Source organism: Fringilla coelebs (genome assembly GCF_963513975.1).
Source record: "Fringilla coelebs genome assembly, chromosome: 14".
Classification (NCBI taxonomy): Eukaryota; Metazoa; Chordata; class Aves; order Passeriformes; family Fringillidae; genus Fringilla; species Fringilla coelebs.
The window spans coordinates 6,551,620-6,574,528 of record NC_140040.1 but is presented as its reverse complement, the minus strand read 5'-3'; the positions used below and the strand labels follow the sequence as shown (position 1 = coordinate 6,574,528).

At 45.0% G+C, this 22,909-nt stretch overlaps 2 protein-coding genes across 3 annotated transcripts in view; one reads left to right on the top strand and one right to left on the bottom strand.

The window, feature by feature from the left end:
* Window positions 1–8,194, bottom strand: part of RSPRY1 (ring finger and SPRY domain containing 1) — a 34,666-nt gene extending 26,472 nt beyond the window's left edge. The window contains exons 1-2 of one of the 2 annotated variants that reach the window (XM_084214843.1): window positions 8,054–8,169; window positions 3,789–3,855 (exon numbers count right to left, since the gene is read on the bottom strand). The gene's annotated coding sequence lies outside the window, so the exon portion shown is untranslated. Of the gene's footprint in view, window positions 1–3,788; window positions 3,856–8,053 lie in introns of both variants that reach the window. The other variant, XM_084214844.1, reaches the window with a different exon arrangement.
* A 262-nt stretch (window positions 8,195–8,456) lies between these two features.
* Window positions 8,457–21,886, top strand: PSME3IP1 (proteasome activator subunit 3 interacting protein 1). The gene is made up of 7 exons (XM_084215285.1): window positions 8,457–8,526; window positions 11,480–11,625; window positions 12,062–12,160; window positions 14,021–14,143; window positions 17,953–18,085; window positions 19,952–20,016; window positions 21,140–21,886. The coding sequence occupies exons 2-7, from the start codon at window positions 11,496–11,498 to the stop codon at window positions 21,355–21,357; spliced, it is 768 nt and encodes a 255-aa protein (XP_084071411.1). The 5' UTR covers window positions 8,457–8,526; window positions 11,480–11,495; the 3' UTR covers window positions 21,358–21,886.
* Window positions 21,887–22,909: the final 1,023 nt, after the last annotated feature.

Sequence of the window (22,909 nt, the reverse complement as noted above, 5' to 3'; positions counted from 1 at the left end):
CTTTTCAGCTATGAAATGATGGGGACAGTACTGAAACCCAAGAATTCCCAGTAAAGGACATACAACTAGAATGTGAAATGAAGACTTTCTCAGGAGATCCCATTGACATACAACCTCTCACCTGTGAGACTTGTGCAGCTGAAGAGCAGCAGGTGCTGGGTGTCCAGCATGGCACCACGCACTGCACACAGCCAGGGGAGCACAGGCTTCAGGAGGAGCGGGTAAATACCCTGCTGGTGCTTTGGCATGTGGTAACCAACCACCACGCTGTGTAATCTGAAGCAAACCCCTAATTCAGTTCTATTTTCTTTAAAAATACCTTGGAGGGTTAAGACTAGTGTCAAAACACGATGGGAAGCAGCCTTTGCTGGCATGCAGCATTTCACAAAGCCACTGCCACAGCTGGTTGCTTTCTTGCTGAGGCAAGAGCACCTGAAGTCAAAAGCAGACTGACTTTGAGCACGCCAGTTTCACAGAAAGGGAGACTCACCACGTCTCAAAGCTTTCCAGCTCCTGCACAAGTGCTCATCAGTGAAAACCCCAGGGTTGTACAAGGTTTATGCAAACAGCTGGGCTTTAACCCTGATGCCTTCTCTAGGTAATGCATCTTTGTCACACACACAGAGCTGGAGGATCTGATCTCTTGTTTGACTTGATGTGAAGCAGAAAGAAGCAGACAGTAACTACCACCACAGTAGTTTCTTTTTCTGTAGACTCACTGTGAAAGTCAGATTTTATAGTCACTTGCACATTGCACTACTTTGTCTTTTCACTTCCTTTAAACTCCTTTTTTTAGCTGGTATAGGAACACTAAAATTGCAACACAGATTTAAAGTGAACTTCACTTTCTCACTTAAATGAGCATCACCAGAGCAGGCCTGGTAGGGATTCCTCTCTGCAGTTTTCCCTTACCTCTGGATACAGAGACACTAGTGCTCAGGACATGCCAGGCATCAGACTGTTCTGCTTTCTTTCTGAAAGAGAAACTGAAGCATTTACCACCTTTTGAGCTTCCCCATCTCAGAGGTCATCATTTGTCATCTCAGTCATTTCGGTGGAACTGTCCTTTGTACTACAGAAAACCTCCACTTTGCTTCATGTCTAAACCAAGGCTGGTATCGACCATGTTTCCTGCTTCTCAGCTCCCCAAGCCACAGATGGATCATTACATTTCTTATCAGAGACTGAGCTTAAGTTCTGCTTTGAGGCAGATGAAAGCACTTCTGAGATAATGATCTTTTAAAGAGATAGTGGTATCTGACAGCCCAGTGAAGTTGAACAAGAGGTGCCTCCAGCAGGGTGACGTGGCCTGGCAGAGCTGAACAAGCTCAGCAGTTGCCCAAGGAGCAGAGTAGAATGCACTGCTTCAGAAGTGGCAGGGAGATAAAGATAATGCTCTGTAGATGGCAAGGAACACTAATCCTATAAACTGCAGGGATACAAGCACATGAAATAAAATCAATTAGCTATACCCTATTAGGTTTTGGCACAGACATTCATTTGGAAGCTTATAAATAACTCTTTCAATTAATTCAAGTTAATCTTCCTTGCTGCCCAGAAAGTTAAAGGCGTTATCAACAATACAATTCTGACAAAAGCATTCATGATATCAGAATTCAATATTAAATAAAAAACTCCACCAAAAAAGCCTGAAACTCTCCCCAAAAATCCACAAGAAATTCCCTAATAGACAATGCTGGGAGAAAAGTGGCTCTTTGGATACCAAGCAGAGGTATAGAATGGCAAAGAAATCCCCAAAAAAAAACCCCAAAAACCCCAAACACCTTTCTTTTTTAAAAGCTTTGCCTATTAAAATTTACAAGTCCATTTCAGAAAGGACAAGGCTTTATCTATAGCAGTATCAAGAAACCAGTGAAAGAGCTCTCTTCACTCATGGGGAGATCAACTCCTTTCAACACTTAAAGAGCATTGTACATGAGCAAAAAACTAAACCACAAAAGCATCTTGAGGGGCAAGTCAAGAGACTGAGCAGCTCAGTCACAGCACAGCCCTGCCCTGGGAACTAGAATTAGGGCTAGCACAGAGGCATCCAAGTCACCACATTGTGGGCACCAGGAGGATGCTTCAAGGAGGGACTGCTGGAAGCAGAGGCAGATTCTTGTCAGCAAACCCCAGCTTCATGTAAGTGAGCTAAAAGAGTGGCAACTCAGGGTTTGTCTGTTTCTTATCTAAACTAATCTCAGTGCTTTTCTTTCTTCTATCTCAGAGCTGGGCTTGTTTTCAGAGGAACACTGGGTACAGAACTACTCTGTAAAAGGCAGAACAATCTCCTGCTGTAGACCACAGAACTTAGCCCAGCTACATGGCATGACTAAGCTATTATGAACATTTAAAATTCACATGTCCACAAACTGTTTTCAGTGTAAAATTTTGATAACATTGCTGAAAAACACAGCAATGCCTCAGTTGGAAGCCTGCATTATCACTGTCTGACAACTGCCTTGGCAAGCAGACAATGTCTAGAAACAGGCTGAAGAAAGTTCCATGTCTTGACAACTGCAGCAGCATCAGAGGATGGCCTCATCTTTCAGTGGGCAGAGTTGAGAGCCACCTTTGTGGCCCTCCCTGCCAGCCATGGAAAGCAGGCTGCTCTTTGCTAGACAAAGTTCAGGACTGTACTGACAGAGCAGGAAATGCCCTTCAAATTCCCTTTCCTCCTGTGAGTGGATACAGTGACAGCTGCTCAAGAGACTGTCATTTGAGCCCAACACAACATGTAGGTCACTAGGTTAGCAAACCTGCCTCGGAAGCACTCTTGGAAAGCACAATTCCTGAACTACCTGGGACTTCCAGAGCTGAAGAATACAGAACCTGAAACACAGCTCTGGGCAGGTCACTGGAACCCCTTATCTCACCAGTTTCACAGGATCAGAGAGCCAGTAGGTCAGAAGAGACCTTCAAGATCACTGAGTCTAACCCAGCCCCAACACCTCAACTAAACCCTGGCACCCAGTGCCACATCCAGGCTTTTTACAAACACATCCATGGTTGGTGACTCCACCACCTCCCTGCGCAGCCATTCCAGTACTTCATCACAGAACTCACAACAACAAAAAACCCACCCACGCAAGAACTCAGCTTCATTTCTCCCCATCTGTCTGTTCAGGTTCTGCCTTCAGGACCTCTCCTTTCTGCCCTGCCACAAGTCTGCCAGCCAAGCACGCTGCAGGAGAGGAGAGAGCCCGCTGTGGATTCACCAGCCACGTGGAACAAGTGCCCCTGCCAGGTCTCACAGGTGTGCTGCTCCAACCACTGAGCTGTGCTATTTCCTTACAGTGCTTTAGGGCCCCTGCCAGTACCAAGAAAGCCAGAGGAAGTTGCTCAATGCGCCATGGCCAAGGGGGGGAAAGGCCTGAGAGATGTCTCGGCCATGTGCAGGTGGGTTAGGAAGTGGGAGGATGATGAGCATGTGTCTCACAAGGCAGTCTGAATATGGCTTAAACAGGACTCTGCACCCAGTCTAGTCAAAAAAGGCAGAAAGTACAAAAACTATTTAAGAGGCTTTCAAAATCCTGTAACAGTACCATGAACACAAAGTCTCAGCCACCTGGGGCTTCTGCTAAATAACTTTCTGAGGAATTTCAGGAGAATTAAGATTAAATTGTTTTGATAATTACATGTAAACACCACTTCACAAAATGTTACAAAGGGGTAATGCTCTAGAGAGAGAATAACTCACCTATTGTCATTTTTGTTTTAAAATCTTATTTCAGGACTGATATATTAACCCGAGTTTGAGTGAAAACACACACCATTCTTGGACTCACCATTAGCTGAGTGTTTTTAAAAGCAGGGAGAACAATTCTAAGCCTGATCCATGCCAGACAGCTTTGCCTTTAGAGAAAAAAAAAAAAGAGCATCAGCAGGTTGCTGGGTTTTCTTTTTTTCAGTATGACTTTCTAGCATGACCCACTGTCTGCAGGAAGGTATAAGATACATGTGAATGGTGCAGCCTCCTGGTTCAGCTGCCCCCTAACCTATGATTCAAGCTGTAATTGCACCAGTTTGTGCACATGCACCGAAGCCAGCAACCCAAAAACCCATGTCAACACTTCAGATCAAAAAGTCCTCGATACTCGTCCTTCTCCCACCTAACACAACACCAAGATATTCAGATACTTAGAGCAAAAGGGAGGCATTTTCTATGGGGAAAAAAAGCCTTTAGAAAGGGAGAAAAATAATGACAGTTGTGTTTCATATGCTCAGAAACCACTATTTCCTTGAGGGGAAAGATTTATTAGGAAAAAGATGGATTTCTTGTTACTGATCATGGTAACAGCCTGAACTCCATCTAATAAATATGCACTCAAAACCAAGGAGCAGCACCTCATCCCACACTGCCAGGTGTCCCTGCTGCACAGGCAAAGCCCACCAAGCACACAGAGCTGCCATGGCAGAGCTGTGCTTCCAGAGCACAAGCCTGGTCACAGAAATGGCAGATCAAGGGCAGGTAATTACAAGCACTTCTGAAGAGAGATAATGATGCATGGGTCAGTCACACAACCTCGTGAGTCATGTGTGAACATTTGACTTTTATTAGACCTCAGCAATATAATGAAGAATAGAAAAGGAAATAAAGATCATGCTGGCACAGTCACTGCCCTGCAATGCCAGCTTTACAGTTACCACACACAGATCAGGAAAATTAAATCTATTGTCAGGACACAAGGCAATACAAAGCACACGAGATACTTGAAAGACAAGGAATCTCAGTGTCAGATCTGCACTGCTTAAAGCAATGAATAAATTCAAAGTCTACTGAGAAATGAGAAGTTCAATAATGGAAAAAAAAAAAACCGCAAAAACCACTTTGAAATGCTGAACAAAAGATATTGATAATGGAGCAGAACAGGACAAATATCATGACATTAGCTGGCCTTCAATTTACCACAAGCTGACAGCATTTTAAGTTGCTGCCTCTGTGTTGAGAGGGAAAGCACACAGTGCACATGATGAGCCTTACTCCACTTTGGGAGGATATCAGCACATAGCTACATGACCAACTGAGGACACTTCTAACACAGCACATTGCCAGGTAGGGGAGATAATGAATTCAAAGGAAATTGGAATGAAGAAACCTAAAGAGTTACAGGCCAGCAAGTGTCTATGACAAATCACTGCCTTTATCACTAACTTACTGCTTGCACTAATAAATATCTTCCTGTTATTCCTCAATTTTAACAAGCAAGCAAAAAGTTTGAGGAGAATTGACTCTGATTCCAGCCGAAGGGCAGAATATGAGGGATGTCTTACTTCACAGGAGGAAACCAAAACATAGTAAGTGATCTATTTCAGTCCTATCCATTAGACTCCAAGCAAATGAAATGCACTTCAAGCTAAGACCTCCTATGTGAAAACACTGATAATGTACCAAGGGAGAGCACTGCAGGGTTGTGCAGAAAACCATCATGTCCTTTTAAGAGGAAAGAAAAACAAAAGAACATTAAGAAAAGCACAGAATAATGCATCAGTGAGAGAAGAAGAGAGCCACTGAGGGATCACCAACAGTAAGATACCACAGTGGCTACTACAAAGCTTTGCAGTGAAACTCCCTGTATAGGAGGCTGAAGGTAAATAAAAAAGGAAAGTTAAAGACCTCAGGGAAACCAGTAAGCCCACCTCCCTGCAAACACACACTGGTATCACAGCTGATAAGGGAGGTGTGTGGACAAGCTGGATTAGCTCTATCAGCAGTCTAAGAGTGGGTAAACAACCAAGGCTAAACTAATAAACAATCAGCATCAGCAAGAGTTATGACAAGAGTTGTGCAGAATGCAAAACACAGCACTAAAATACCCTGGAGGAGCTTCCTACTCAAGTGATGGACAGGGGAAACTGAAAACTTTCATTTAGCAGAAGCCTCAAGAGAATGTCTGGATGAAAAGCAAAAAGACAAGAAGTGATCACACAACTACAATTGTGCTTCACTCATCTGAAAAAGAACACACCACAGGAAATTCACAATCTGTTCAAGCAGACCTATAAATAGGAACAAACAGCAGAGATTGGGGCACAAAGCAATAACAGCAATGTCCTAAAGGGAGGGACAGAGGAATGGGTGCCAGGAGGAGAAAGGGCCTGTTTTGCTGAGTGGACTTGGGCAGAGAACAAAGACACAGGCAAAAGCGCTTACAGAAGAACGGGCCAGATTTAGATCAAAGAACAGATCAATTCTGTGCATTTGGATAAATGCAAAACAAAAACACATTTAGCAGCATCACAGACTCTTAAAAAAATATGACAATTTTTGAGAATGCACAGTCCTCCAGAAATCCACAGTCAAATACAGGAGTCCGAGAGGAGATGAGATGCAAGGGAATATTTCAGGTGGCTCAAAGGTGATGAGAACATTCGTGGTTTAAAAATCTGTATAGTTTAACAAGAAAACAGCAAAATTTTTAATACCAGGAAGAAAACAAGGGAAAGTCACAGTAAACAAGCGGATGTAGGTTTCCATGTGACAATAATCTCATAGCAGTGATGGATGTACAGAAAATTAGTAGAAAAGCAGAACTGAGCTGAGGACCAGCGTGAGAAAAGAAAACAACACCAAAACAAATACATGCATTCAATGCAAGACAAAGGACAGAAAAACTAAAATCCTGAGGCAAAGCTAGTGCTAAGTAGAAAAAAAAATCTCTTATATTGAAGAAAACAAGCGCTGACACAAACATAAAAAGAAAAAAAAAACCTACCAAACACACCAGCATTCAGAAATCAGAGCAGGCTGAATTAATTTAGGAGAGAAAAGGCAGCTCTTATGTCTGTGTTTCTCCATGGACCAAAGTTTCACTGTGTGAGAAAAACTGATAACACTGGCTGAGCACCAAAATGAACTCTGGGCTCAGGGATCAGAGTTTGCAAAAACGAAACAGAAAATGACAAGTAAGGAGACTACAGCCATTCCTGGGACCTACATTAAGATTGTTCCTAGCAAGGATAGTGCACCTATTGCCACACAGCAGAACATATTAAAAAAAAAAAGCAGTTCCTAAAAAGAGGGGAGGTCAATGAAGGCCTGCGAGACAGAAACAGTGATCAGGAGGACAGACTCAAAGGGCCTAAAAGAGAAACTCATGCTCGATATGGGCATAATACAAGCAGTGAAAAATCCTGCTTTGGAGGAACTGAAGTGGGAGAGCAGAGCCGAGGCGCTGCCGCACCCGCAGCAAAGGTGCCGCTGCCTCATCTGCCACCCAGGAACGTAAAACAGCAGACCCAGGTAAACGAGTGCATTTGGTGGCCCGCTCCACACCCCCACATCTCTGTAAAGGCAGAAATCTTGCTGTGCAGATGCATTTTCACACTGAGAGCCATAAACAGCTTTCAGGACCCGACTCCTCACACTGATGTGCCAACATCCGAGGGCTCAGCAGCCCTGCCGTGCCAGGGCAGCACCTCGAGCCCGTGACTCCGCGATTCGATGGCACTGTGCCCCTCGCACACCGAACCCGCGGTAGCCAAGCCCATGTTTTGCAAGTCATACGAGCCCCGGGAGCTCTCCCCGCACCCGGGAGGCGCCGCTAGGACGTCCCGACCCCTCGGGCCCCGAGCAGCGCCGCACTCGGGGCGCCCCAGCTCGCCAAACCCCCGTTCATTCACCTCCTGCCGCTTTCTCCAGAGAGCTCCCAGCTCCACACGCCAGCCCAGCTCCGGGGCCTCCGCCAGCTCGGGGGACGCACCTTGGCCACCCGCCTCGTACCCCGGCTTGCCCTGCCCAGACGGCCCCAGCGAGGCAGCCGGGGGGACCGGGGATCCCTGGGGGGCAGCGGCACCAACCACGGGAGCCGACGGGCCCCGGGCCGCTGCCTGGGGCTGCGCTGGCGGGGCCCCCACCCCAACCGGGACCCGCGCCGGCGGTCCCTCAGGGAGCGGAGGGCTGAGCACGGTGCCTTCACTCATGGACGCACGGCCGGCAATGGGGCCGCCAGCGCCCAGCCCGCCGCTGTCCCTTCCCCGCACCCCGATGCGCGCCCCGCTCCACCCCAGCCCCGCGGCACCCGCCAGCCGTGCCGCGTCCGCTCTGCCTCACCTCAGCTCCGCACAGCCCCGCCGGGAGCGCAGCGGGGCCGCCACGGACCCCGCGCCCTCCGCCCCTGCCAAGCCCGGCCCGGCGCTGCCGCCGCTCCTTTGTGCCGAAAGATGGAGGCGACTCACGGCGCGGCCCCGCCCCGTCCCAGGCCCCGCCCTGCCCGCGGCCGCGCCCCCCGCCGTCTCCCGGGCGACCTGCCCCGCCCTCGACCCCGCCCCCGCCCCGGAGCTTCGCCCAATCGCGGCGCGGGGACGCCGTGACGTCATCCATGCAGCCAACCCCCGCCCGCTCCGCGCGCCGCTCTGCCCGCCGTAAGAGCGGCGGGGATTGGCTGCCGCGGGGGCGGGGCCACCGAAGGAAGGGCTCGCTCGGTTGGCCCCGGCGGGCGGAAGGGGCGGGGCGGCCGGCGGAGGGGAGCGGGGTCAATGGCGGCGCTGCGGGCCCGGCAGTGCCGCTCGCTGTGAGGGGCCGCGGTACGTGCCGGGGGCGGGCCCGGGGCGGTGGGGCTAGAGGAAGCGCCCAGGGGCGGGGATAGCGGCCGCGGCCGGGCCGCTCGGCCCTCGGGGTGCAGGGGTGAGGAGGGCCGGGCCTGGGCCCTGCGAGCGCGGCGGGCCGGGGGCCGCTCCCGGGACGAGGGGCCGGAGGGAAGGTGCGGAGCGGACTCGGAGCAGCTCGAGCCCGGCACGCCCGGGAGGGTTCCCTGCACCGAGCTCCGGGAGCACCGCAGGAAGCGGGGCCCGGGGGCGGGTTCCGGCCGGTGGGGCCCATTCATCCCCTCCGGCCCCGGGCGCCTGCGGGCTCGGCTCGCAGCGCCTCGGCTGATGCGGTGCGGGGAGCGCTGCCCGCCCCGGCCCCGCGGTGGGCGGATGGAACGGGTCGGTATGTGGCCTTTGGTATTTAAAGAGGGCTGAATGTGTTGGAAGCCGCACTCGGGTACCCGAGGCACCCTCGCTGCTCTACATCTGTTCCAGCCTGAGTGGTGGCAAGGGTTGTGAAGTTTGGGAGGTTTTGTGATCCTGGGGGTGTTACCATCTGGTGTTATAAAAACATGTGGTTTACAACTGTGACAGACTTTTGTCATTTGCAGTGACAGCATAGCCCTAGAATACCTAGTCACCAGACGAAAACATAGATAAATAGGGAAGAGTTGCCAAGTGCATGTTTTTTGTTGAGTCTGGTCTGTGTGTGTTAGCTTCAGATGGGAGAGGGCAAAGAATACAGCAAGATTACAAAACTTTACAAGTGCAAGTAAACTTGCTCGATGCTGCTTGATGAGATTTTTCCCCATCATCTTTTTTCCTGAAGATGGGGTTGTCACTGTCAGACACCAGTGTTCAGGCTGGTGTTGGAAGCACTATTGCTGCATCTCAGGCCATAATTAAACCTTAATCATGGTTTAATTGATGTGTCAATTAATGTATCTTAAAATATATTGTTTGAGTGAACTGACTGATCCAGGTGGTTTGCTGCTGAAGGCTGTAGTCCCCAGAGGATACTGTGTTCTTTCAGAATCCCTTCCTCTCAGTTTGCTTTTATTACTTACTGTCATCATTGTATTGGAACCTTTTGTTTCCTCTCTAAATATACAGGTTGAGATGACACAAGTGGAGAAACAAATTATGGGTTTATACATTACTTGGATAGGAAAGCTGGCCTTGTGATCAGGACCTGTATTCAGCAGTGAGATTCAACTTTTATCTTCTCTCTAGGTTTCCAGCTTGAACCACCTTCAGAGAGTGTTCCATGCTTTCTGGAAAGTGGTCTTAGGGTCTTAGGGTGGATTTTTTGTTAGATATTAAAAAAAAAAGAAAGAAAAGTTTAAAGAAGATAAAATCACCAGCCCTGAGTCTGTCCTTCCTGTCCTCAGCTCTTAATTCTTTTGTCTTAAATTTTTAAAATAATTCTAACCTTAAGAATGCATCCTGCTATAACAAATATTTGTCCAGTGCTCTAACCTGGATTTCTCCCGAGTCTTCAATTTTAAAATATTTGTTACAAGCAATACCCCACAAAAGTATCAATTTTTGTAAGGATTTCAGGACTTCCTGCAGGATTGGTTCCTTGTGGTATGAAGGAAGGATGAGAAACAGGTTTGTTCCCTTATTTGGGTTTCTGCATCCCCTCCTCCTTGGAAGAGTGACTGTTCTGGGATCTCTTCTGTGCTGAAATGCAGGCAGGGTGGGATCCCAAATGAGCAGTACTTGGCAGAACTGTGGGCAGTCGTCTGCAGTCCTTAACTTGCTGCAGTTCTACCAGGGAGGTGATAAAGTAGAAAGCAGTTATGTTTGCATATCTTTAAATGAACAGCTCTGTGTGTTGTGTTTATGTTGTGCTTCTGTGTACAGTTTTGATGTACAGGCTTGAAACAAAAACAGGCATTAGGGGTTCATGGTGTGGCATGGAGCTGGCAGAATAATTCTGGAAGGAGACACCTAGGACTTGGAGAAGCAGTTTGTTTCATCCTGGGCTTACAGGTGTCAAGAGCACAAGTTTCCTTGTTAGGCTACTTGGAGCATCTCCACCCTGCCCCTGGTACTGAAATCTTGAAGCAGAGGGTGGCTGCACTGTGTGGGAAGGGGCTGTGCTCTCTCCAGGGAAGTGCTGCTCATTTTCTAACCCCAGCTCTTTTTTAGCCCTCTTTCACTCAGCTGTTGACCTCCCAGCCAGATCCTCCCAGTTTACATACTGGGCACAGTGCTGTGTGGTCATGGTTCTGTGGAATATCCCTGTGGCCAGTTCAGGACAGCTGTCCTGGCTCCCTCACAGCTTCTTGTGTAGCTCCTCACTGGCTGAGTGTGAGACACTGGGGAGTCCTTGGTTAGGCTAAAACTGCAAGGGTGTTATCAATGTTCTTGTCACACCAAGCCCAAACCCCAGAGCTGTACCAGCTACTAAGAAGTTTAGCTCTGTCCCAGCCAAAACTAGAAGAGTTGCTAATTTCTGAAATTTCACTGTTAATCACTTCTAAATACATGCATTCAACAACTGAAAATTGGCAAGCTTTCTCAAATTTGCATAGGTTGGCCAAAAAGAGCTTGGGATTTGATGTTTTGCCATCACTTTATTTTTCTTCAGAACATATGTGTAAGAACATAAATAAAAGGATGAGAGTTTAGGTGAGGGTGTTTAATTTTTTTTTTAAATATTTATTTAAGCAAAGTAAATCCATTAGAACATGACTTTCAGAAAAACAGCCTGAGGCAGACAACTAGCAGGAAAGACATAATTATAAAAAAAGAGTAAAGAAGGAGTAAGAGATGATGCTTATTAGTCTTAGCAGTTATGCAGTGACTGATTGCAGTCAGTGCTTACTATATAGTGTTCTTCAGAGAACTGAAGTTATTGTAAGGGCAGCAGGTCTGTTTTTCAGGATATTTAATAATCACTCATTGAAAAGCGTGATCAGACTCCTGATTGTGTTTTTAGCAGACAGTATTCCACAATGGAAGGGGGAGATGGCACTGCTGACCTGGTGATTAACAAGAGGTTCGTGTCTGAAGCAGAGCTAGAGGAGCGACGAAAGAGAAGGCAAGAGGAATGGGAAAAGGTCCGAAAACCTGAGGACCCAAAAGGTATGAGCTGGATTTAGTAATTACAGGGAAAAGAGTTGAGAATTTTTCACTTTTGTGGAAAACAGAAATTCTGGAAGGAGACACCTAGGACTTAGAGAAGCAGTTTGTTTTATCCTGGGCTTACAGGTGTCAAGAGCACAAGTTTCCTTGTTAGGCTACTTGGAGCATCTCCACCCTGCCCCTGGTACTGAAATCTTGAAGCAGAGGGTGGCTGCACTGTGTGGGAAGGGGCTGTGCTCTCTCCAGGGGAAGTGCTGCTCATGTCAGGAATGACAGGAAAAAGGTCTGAGAATTTTTCACTTTTGTGGGAAATAGAAATTAAAATAATTGTCTTTTTATATTCTATAATTGAAATGGTTTTTACATGAAGGAACTGAGAACTGTTGCTGGTTTAGTGTTTCTAACATGGTCTCCCTTCCTGATTTGTTCCTTTCAGAATGCCCAGAGGAGGCATATGACCCACGGTCCTTGTATGAAAGGCTCCAGGAACAGAGAGAAAAGAAGCAGCAGGAGTTTGAGGAGCAGTTTAAATTCAGTAAGCAGCAAACTGCATTGTATTTGCAAACTGCAAGCTGTGTTGTATGCAACAGCTGTGCACAATTTCTAAGTAAAGCACATATCTCTGTGTTTTGTCTCCTCTGAGAGGGAAACAAAGGCTTCAGGAGAGTATTATTGAAATCCTGGATTTTTAAAGGAACATATTCTGGACACTGAGGCAGCACTGCACACATGCAAAACTCAAAAGGTGTTTGCAGTTATCAAGCTGCATGCCTGTGAAGTGTTGAGTACTGAGCTTATATTGCATATAAAATAAAACACACACACAAAAAATAATCCCAAACAAACTTCATAGCAATCCACAAAGAAGTGGAAAAGAATTGTGGTTTTGTGACTCTTGAACTCATGCTTTAATACATGCTTGAGTCAATTAAAGAAATCCTTTTAGAGCAGCTATTACATTTCCAAGCCATAATTATTTGACTAAAAGTGATTTGAAAGTTAAGATTATGATTTGGAAGAAGAAAATTTACATGTTTTGATTCTTTAGTAGTAGATGTTTGATTCTTCTAATGAAATGTTTGGATTTCTGGTTTTATAGAAAAGTGCTTAACCATTTGAAAAGCGGCAAGTACAGATAGCAATATTAATGCATTAAAGTCTCCAGCTGCACCTACAAGATTCTTTTCACCTTGAGTTTCCAGTAAACTTCAGTAGACTTTTGATCCCAGTCATTTTTGGTAGCATGATTAAGCAATTCTTGCTGAAGGAGCCACCCAAAAATTGACTGCTGTCAGTCTGAGCAGGAAGTGCTTCTAATAACTGTCTAAATAACTGTCTAAGTTTTTCTTGGCCAGTTATATTAGATCTGCAACACCTTTGCTTTGGTGATCCAACTACTGGAATGGGAAGTAGCCCTGAGTAGTAAACTCACCTCTGCTTTTTATGCAACCACAGCAGAATATCAGACACCAGCTAACCTGGAGAGCAAAACCTGCTGCAGAGTGCCTGGGAGAGAACCTCAATACAACCTCAGCTCAAAGGACCTCAGTGGCTGCTCCTCTTAGTGGCTGCTCCTCTTAGTTTGCAGATGAGTCAGGCAGAAAATGAGATTAATTCATGTCACTTGCTTCAAAAAATGTCCTGAGTGTCACTACTTTTGCTCTCTGAAGGGGTCCTCAGTAGTAGTAGTGAGTGCTACAAGTGACTGTTTAAAGATTTATGAATGAGCTCTGCATGAGCTGGAAGGAGCAGGGATTGGCTTTTATAAAGTAACCTCAAATAATCATTGATTTCCAGAGCTTTTCTGTCAGACACAAGCTTGCCAATTATTGGTGTAAATGGATTTCCTAGTTTGCCCTCAGAGTGACTAGGGCTTGCCTGTGTGGGTGAGGATTAAAAATATGGTGACTTCATGTAAAAGTCTAAAATATGGAATTAAACTTTAATGAGGATTAAAGGTGATGTTTGGGCTATGATTTCTGATGATGACTACAAACAGCAAGATTTGGTCTTCCTGAAACATAATCTTTATTGTCATTCTAATGAAATCATTTGCTCAAGGGGCCCTGAACATTTGCAGAACAGGAAATAAAAGACCTTCCTGCTGCACTAGCATGTACTTTCCTTAAAGTAGGGTAGCATGTTTAGAAAGAATTTGGTTTTATTTGGAAATTAGGAGTTATCTTGCTTCTACTTTTTTAAAATTTTTGAACAGGTTTTAAAACTAATTAGGTAGGAATTGTTTGCTCTAAGAAAATGTACTTCTTTTGAAGCAAGATTTTTGAGGGGAGAAGTAATGTGGTTTTTTGAGTTATTGGTTGGTTTAAGAACATTCAGAGGAGACAGACTTAGACTTGGTGTCTGAAACCAACAAATTTCTTCTTTCTTTATTCAGAAAACATGGTAAGAGGCTTAGATGAAGATGAGACGCATTTCCTTGATGAGGTTTCTCGGCAGCAAGAGCTACTAGAAAAGCAGCGAAGGGAAGAAGAGCTGAAAGAACTAAATGAATACAGAATATCCTTTGCACTAAAGTGGCTGGTGGTTACCTAGAGGGGGTAAGAGTGGGCTGTAGTTTGTTCTGTCAGTTGACATTCTCTTTATTAAGCTGCTTTACAGAATGTGTGTTATGATACACTTTCAAAGTTTATTGGCTTCATTGTAGCTTTGATAGACCCTGCAATGTTTGATATTCCCCCTTCAACTCCCACTTCTTTGATCCTTTCCTCTCCCCTCTGCATTGTTTTGGGGTTTGGTTTTTCTGTTAGTGAGGTCATGAAATACCATAATTTAAAAGAGAAAGGGAACATAAAGAAAAAACAGTGTATTATTTCTAATATTTTGCTTTTGTCTTATGGAAAATTACACACTCTTTTTTTAACTGTGTATTGCCTGATCTTAACATACCTGTTTGAAATAATGTATGGATTGCTCTCTCTGTTCTTCTTCTTGGAGTATTAGATACTTTCTCCCTTGCTGATACCTGCAGGATGAGAAATGAAATACATGTGTGCAGATGTGCTGACTTTCTTCTGGGAAGTCAGTGTCCATGGAGTCCTGGCTCCTTTGGGTACTACACACTTGTAGGCAGGACTAAGAGCAGGACAGTTTGGCTTTGCTGTTAAATTTGCCTAATTTTCTTGTAGATATGCTAGAAAATCATATAGGATGTTTTTCCTCTCTAATTAGTGCCAGTCAAGGGAGGTTGGAATGATTTGAGAATTTCTGTGCTAAACAAAATGTTGCTTTTTTGAGGTTTACTGAACCTGTGCAGAATCTGATGGTTTCCTTGTCTAGATTGCTTTTGAGTTATAGGTGAACAAAACACAATTGCTCAGGGAAGCTTTAGTATAGATGAAAGTTTGTGGACGCAAGGAGGTGACCAAAACCAGTCAGCAAATAAAATTGAATAGTGCTGGTACTAAAGAGATTTGTATTACCTTGTGTTAGTCAATGATTTACAATTTGGAGCATGTGTCCTGTCAAGAGCATCTCACTTAGCTCAGGAGTGTTTATGGAAAAGCAATCCTGATGCATTTTTTTAATTTCAGAAATAGGCTGCAGTGAGCTGATGGATTTGGAGTATTTTCTTGATTTGCTGGATCTATTCTTGGGATATTCATGGATATATTTAGTTTTGGTGATGGTTGCTCATGGGGCTGGCTGATCCAGGGTTGTGCAGTGTGAGATTGTGCTGTGGGAGCAGCTGACAGCTCTTGTTATGTCATGTCCATCTGGGGTGAGCCATACCAGCCCTGAGGGAATCTTAAGTTGCCTTGAATTGACCACATAACACACAGATTCCTGAGCAGCCTGATGAAGGTGTACAGACCATCTCACCTCAGTCTTTGCACTCTTGGTAATACTGCTGGCTCTGAATCTGAAGTCTTACTGTAAAAATTAAACTTATTGCTGATGGAGTGGAGGAAGGGAGAATGTATTATAGTTACCTCATCTTGTGAGAAAATCAAGAGTGTTGCCCATAACTATAATATTTCAAGCAACCTGCAAATTGTGTTTGAAATTTTTAGTGGTGCTCTGAAATGCAAAAGTGGTTTTTGCTTCTGCAGTTGTTACTGATGGTTTATCACTGCAGTGACAAAAACCACTGTGCAGCTTCTATAGGTGCTGTTTAAGTCCTCTTCCAAATTAATAAGAGCAATGTCAACCCAATGGATTTCACTATTTGCTCTTTTTCCTGCAATAGCATTTAATTTAAGCTACCCAGAGGCATTAATTTCATGGTAAAAACTGTGTCAATATTCAAGTACAGAGATTTTTTTTCTTAATTTTTCAGGTTGAACAGTCCCAAAATTATACATCTTCAGGATAAATATGCCTTGGAATATTTTAATGTACTCTTGAGCATAAGAAATTCATATGCATGGATGAATAGGAATTTTTCTTTCTCCTGCATGAACAACTAGGTTTGTTCCTTACTTTATCCAGACCCCCCTGTTCAGATAAAGATTTACAAATATTTTAAAGCCATTTCCAAGAAGTATTTGAGAGCAAGATCAGCTTGTCTTTAGTGCTATCTAAATGTAGGAACAGTGCCCCCTCCAAGAAGCTGGCTTTACTGAAGACAGCTTGTTTAGTGCAGTTGATATTTAAGATTGAGAGGTTTGTTTCTAATGTTGTCTTCCTGAGAGGGAACACTTCTTGGCTGGCTGTAGCATTACATTTGCTAATGACAGCAGGATGTATAAAATATCTACTAAAAATGTGCTGTTCCTTTCTAGTTGAGGAGGTTTAGGAGAATGCCATCCTGGATGGAAGCTAAAAGCCTGTAATTTGGTATCTTTAAAAGAAAAGCCTTTGAGTTCCTCAGTCAGGCTTAGACTATAACAAGGTAATGGACCTAAATGTAGCAGTTGAACACTGCAGTGTGTGGAAGAATTGTGTGGCAACATCAAATCGTGTTCTGCACAAGGAGCTCTCAGATGACTTCAGACAGCCACAGGATGGCACTCCTGTGCCATCTCAAAAATAGATAAAATTGAACAGTGGTTTGGGCTGAGAAGAGTTTTGGTTGAAGTAAGGAACAGTCTGGGTTGCTGCTGTATCCTTAGGAAAATCAAATAATAAATGGCATCTGAACATTCCTGTCTCTAAAGGGATTGGAGACTGGGTGTCACTTCAAAGCAAAGTGTAAAAGGTTTTGATTTTCAGATGTTCAGTGGAGGAAAAAAGCTATGGCTTCAAATATATGGGCCATCAATGTGAAATGCACTATCTAATATGTGTCTGCAGTGACTGGGGCATCTGTGAAAGTCCAGCTTGTGGAACTGTAGTCAGAGAGAAACTATTAAAATACTAGATTGGAGTTTAAAAACATGCTTTTAAACTAAGTTCATTTGCCTTTGCCTGTGCAGTTAAAATTTTTGCAGAATTTTGTGTGACTTTCCTGGCACCTCATCTACAAACAGGGTCTTTGACAGATTTCCCTTCATCACACAATGAGATGTGTTCAGTGTGTGCAGAGTGTGCCCTAATAAACAGACCCTGCTCCTTCTTATCCCATCTGAGAACATGCTTAAGCTTCTCCACTTCATTATAGGTTTCAGCTGCATTTCACCTTGCTAACACTGCTTTAATCTACTTAGCTTTTCTGGGCAGTTGCAGTCTTTTTTGGGTGAATCTTGGACCACAGTTCCCCTTAATGTCTCCTTTCTCTTGGGATTGGTGCTCAGACCAGCAGTAGAATCCTTGTGGTCCTTACAGAGAGATGAGATGAAAAGGTGGAGTGCTAAAGACCAAACCAAAAAATGGAACTGTTCTGTCTTGCTAGGCTAAAATCTGCTGGGCTCAGCAGAAAGAGGGTTTGAGGAGTGGAAGTGAGTGCATATATTGCTACTTAGCTTTTCTGATAAGGATTAGAGTGTGGAGCAGCAAATTTGAACTACAAATGTGTTGATCCCTATAGAAGAGGAAGTACTGCATTGCCTTTTTGGTTTGTTTGTTTTGGTCCAGCCTGACCTTTTTGCTTTTCTAAGGCCTTGAGGAAAAGGCAGGATGGTGGATATGTTCATGGGTGCTGGGTGGTTTTTGTTACACCTTTCTGGCTTCAGAACAGCAGCTCCCAGGCTGCTGCCTGGACATCCTCACACTGGTCCTGATACCAGAGGAAGCTCCAACCCCAGAGGGCAAAATATCTTCTCTTCTGGCTGAGGCTACCAGCTCAATGTCATCACAAATAAGTTTATTTTGATAGAATATGTGAATGAACTTCGGTCACTGCTGTCAGCAGAGCTGGCTAAATATATCAGGGAGGAAATGTCTGTTCTCCCCATTCCTTCCTAGCTGATCCTTAACCCTTAATTCACAGCACTCTCACTAAAGTGGGAGTCAGTATGGACCCAAAGAAGGAAACTGAGAAGAAATTGCCCATGAAGTCAGTGGAAAACAAGAACAAATTTTCTCAGGCAAAGCTGTTGGCAGGAGCTGTGAAACACAGAAGGTTAGTTTCACACTTCTATAAATTCATGAGGAACGGAACCCAGTTAGCAGTGTAAAGGGAGACAGGCCAAAACTGCCTCCAGAGAGTGAGGTGTAAACCTTAGCCCTAAAGAAAAAGGGGGAAGGTATAAGAAAAGACCAGTCTTGTTTCTATAGGCTCTCACAAACTGTGGGGAAAAACATGAAGCAAATCAAATAGATAAGTGTGTGTAAAGCAAGTGGGCAGGATCTTCATTTTAGAGTGCCAGGCTTGGGCAATCCTGCTTGAGGTTTGAGGAAATCTATTTTACATCTCTGTTTGTAGATATCAATGTCACCTCACGAATGCAATTTCATTCAGGTTGCCTAGTTTATCAGCCAATTTTACTTGTGTTTGAAATGGATTGTGTTAATGGATTTACACTGATACATCAACACCCTTTCCATCCCAGCTGGGTTTGTGATGTGCTTGCTGCTTTGATCTTGGCCTGCAAACACAGCTGCTGGTGTACTACAGGTTATGGAGAAGCCAGGCATGTGGGACCAGACTTATTTCCCCCAGATGAATCATCTAATACTTTAGATGATTACTGACATCTCAAAGAGCAGTGTGTTCGAATCGTCTCAGGGAATGTGTGATTATTTTAGAAGCTTATCTTGTAGGGTGATGTTTAGCTCCCAGTACAGCAGTTAATTGCATGTCTGAAAACTGAAGTAAGCACTTCCACCATCTAATGTCTGTGGGGCTGGGTGATAGTCTGGGTTTTGGGAAGAGAGAAAGGAAAACCCTGAGCTGATAACAAGCATCCAAAAATGTTGTTTTTTTCTTGTAACTAATAGTACTTAACCCAGTAGGATGTAGAAAAGGAGCTGGCATGTGCTTAATGGTACTTCTAAAGTCTGCAGATGGCATCTGTTTAAAGAGAGCATCTTAACTGACATGTCAGTGCCATTGCAGACTTGCTTTGCAGTCTTCTATTTTTGCCATCTTATCTTTTATTGCAAAGTGGCCCAAAGCAAGTGTAGTGTGAGCTCAACATCTGCTCCCTGAGCTTTGTAATTTCCTGTAAAGGATGTATTACTATTAAAAGCTCTCTGCCCAGAATAACCTTTCATCTCTACTGCATGTTCTGATAGAGACAGAAAAGAGTTAATGCATAATAATGTTCATGCTCCATCAATTCATCACTGCAGAATCTGGGAAGCATTTGTTTATGTGGATGCCTTAGCATTGGGAACATGCAGGAGTGGGGGTGGGGGGGAAATGGCAGTGACAGGAGAGAGCTGTAGAGGCTCTGAAGAGTCAGGAGTCCAAGTCATGCTCCTTTCTCCCAATGCCACTTTGGACCAAGAAAGGACCTTTGTGGACACTGCAGCTGTCAGTTGCTGTAAGAGTGTCTGAGCTTCCTGGCTGCAAGGTTTCTAGATGTTTTAGAACAGGCTCTCTAGGTGCTTGAAGGAGGGGAAGGAAGCCCTGCAAGGGAAAAGCCATGGATGTTGGCACCAGCGAGTGTGGTAATCATCCACATGTGCGAGGCTGTGGCCACGTGGGTGTCTGAAGCTCAGGCAGTCATTCCCAGTCTCCTGTGGGGCACATCCTGCTGAATAGGCAGCTCCAGGTTGCTGTGCAAGGGGTTCGACTTGCACTCTAAGAGGCGTGTTCCCTTCCCAGGTTAACAAGTGGTACTGGTAGTGTAGGTGTTGGTGCTTCCTTGGATCCTGCATGTTCCCCAAGGAGCCTCAGTTAATGACAGTTGGAAGTGATGATGGTCATCAGGGGACCCTCCTGGCATCTGCTGTAGCATTTGAGGCAAAGATGTAACCACGACTTCACAATAAATAAGTGTTTGCCTATGAAGAACAAGACACTCTGTTATTTTTTCCACAGTTCAGATGGTGGTAACAGTGTCAAGAGATTGAAACTAGACACTGACCACGAGGAAAAGAATCCAGGTATGTCCAACTTCTGCCTGTGGGAAGCTCTGTGTCTGTCACTGAACAGCAGCTGAGTTGGGGTTAAATCTCATAGAGGCTTTGCTTTTCTGTTCCTTCACTGGGCAAGACAGCACGGACTTTGGTTGGCACGTTCTCTTTTAAAGCAGTAGAAATGGTAAGTGTGGCTGCTGACAGCCTTCATGGAAAATAGGGCTGCAGGGAACCTCTGCAGGTTATCAGGATGTCCCCTGCCCAAACCGGTCCTGACAGATGTTTGTCTAAGGAGCTCTTAAGTCTCCACACATAGAGACTGCCCACCTTCCTTTGAGAGTTTAGTAATCTGAAAGAGTTTAACCTGATAACTAATGGAATTGTCCTGAGGTGCATTTCAAGCCTAGTACTTGTTCTGTGGGCAGGAGACATGGAGAACAGATCATCCCCTTCCTCTTCACAGCAGCATTGCATGTATTTGTATACATCCACTTCAGTTTTATGCTCTGAAGTGATTCAGTCCATCCTGAAATCAATTTGTTTCAGAAAATTGTGGGGAACTAGAAGAAAAATTAAGTTGTGTTTCAGCTTTAGCTGGCAGGGCTGCAATTGACTTGCTGTCAAGATACTCTGACACAAATCGGGCGAGCTGCAGTTGTGTAACAACAACCCAAGGCACTTCCTGAATTTCCTTCTGTTCAGTAAACTTTCAGAAAAGCAGAAATAATTAATTAGCCATGGAAAATGGGAGATGTTGACTAGCAGAATAATGGAATAAAACTTTTTCTCAACTATGCTGTTATATTGCAAAAAAAACCCCTCAATTACTCAAAGCAGAGCATTTATTCTTATTTAGTGGGTTTGGTACTTGACAAGCATCAAACTGACAATTTTAGAATAAAAAAATCTCTAATGCCAGCGTAGAGCTGGGCTTAAACTAGTGATGAGCAGGAAAAAATCCCCTGGGGTAGCAAGTCCTTCCTGTCAGAATGCTTTTATTACAGCATAAAGCTGCCTTATGCTTTAATTAAATCCTGAAATCATCCCCTGCTTGTGTGGGAAAAGCAGGTGAGTGACACGTGGCGGTTCCTGGGCTGATTGAAAGCCCTTTCCTGCGCTCTAATTTTTGACTGAGGTTTCTCTCTTGCAGAAAAGCCCTCCTGTGTTGCCTTGGGGAGCAGCTCAGTGGGAGGCTCCACGGTGCACTGTCCCTCAGCAGCCGTGTGCATCGGGATCCTGCCTGGCCTGGGCGCCTACTCGGGGAGCAGCGACTCCGAGTCCAGCTCGGACAGCGAGGGCACCATCAATTCCACTGGGAAGATTGTCTCTTCTGTCTTTCGTGGCAACAGCTTCTTTGATGGTCCATAACGAAATCCCTCCGTGCGTAATGTAGTGCAGAATATCTTCCAAAGCCCTGATGGATGCTTGTTGCATCCTTCTGCCCCAAATATAATCTTTCTAGCTAACCTCTCAACTTTATTACACTCAGATACTCCTAAAGTAACTCATTATTCCCGCCCCCCCCCTTCCCCCCCAACTTTCCATTTCTGGGGTGCATACTGAGCCTGGAAGAAAAGCTGCCATCCTAAAGCAGAAGGCACACTTAACCATGTCACAAAGGTCTGAGGGTATGGAGGAGAGAGCTTTATCTTTTACAATTCTTATGGAAAGAATTATGTTGATTTAAGAAGTTTATACAAGACTAACAGGCAAAAAATAATCACTTGAAGCAGTGAAGTCTTGTAGAAACAGCCATGTGTTCTGTTTTAAAATGTCATTTTTATTCTGTATTTGAAAAATGGGGGCAGAACCAAATTTGAGCAGATGGTGAAGTGTAGATTGCCATGACACTGTAAAGAAGTTTTAGTGTTACATGATTAAAGACATTCTGAATGCATTTTTTTTATCTCTGCCTGTGCCATTCATAATTGTTCTCATTCCATTAATCAATTTCTGCTCTACCCAACCAGCCATTCCCTCAAACCACCATCCAGGAGACGTGTAGGTCAGTTTTCCACAAAAGCAGAGGTGGTGAAGGAAAACTTGGTCTGAGTTCACAGGAATGCAGCTGGCTTTTCTGCTCCAAGGCTGCTCCAGCACTGGGGCTTGACAAGTTATGCAGCTTTTCAGCAGCAGTGTCCTGAGGGGCATGAATCCAGAGTGGGTGGGACTCCCTTGTTCAGCCAAACTGCTTTGGATGGGAGTTGGAGAATTCCAGAAGTAGGGCTGAGAGCTCTTAATCTCAGTGTGCTGGTGGGAGTTTGGAGGGTTGGAGCAGCTCAGCTCAGCTGCTCAGGGGTGGAAGTGTCTTTGTGCAATCCTGCTCAATACTGCCCTTGTGAGACAGCAGCTGGTCAGTGTGTCCCAAAGGGCAGGCACCTGGAGGTGGCACTGAGGGACTTTGGAGGGAGCAGCTGAGCTAAAAGTAGAGAAAACAAGGCCTGTAGTGAATTCATGCCTTAGCCTGAGTGCTGAATTTTCCAAAGGAAATGGGGAGAGTTGTGCTCACAATGAAGCTATCCTTAGCCAAATACCCCTTCTGTTTGCACAGCCCTGTTCCACAGCCAGATCCTTACAAACACACTGCAATTCCTCCCCTGTTCTGGGCTGCCTGGCACCTCCTGTGTTTGCTCCAGAGCTGCTCCTGCCTCTTCTCTAGCTACTGTAATTATAGCACTTTCAGGTGGAAAATAAGCAGATTTTGTGCAGCCTCCCTAATGCTTTGCTTTTGGTGACTTTCATCTTACTGAGCTATGGAATGAAATGGAAGTGGTGCACAAAAAAATGCATGTTTTTTATTAAAGTTGTATGGGCAAGAGCCTCAAGGAGTTGGTATGAGAGCTGCTGGTGTTCTTCCCAGGCATTAAAGTAGCTCAATTATCTGACTCTACAGTCAGAACAGCCTTGCCCAGCTGCCAGC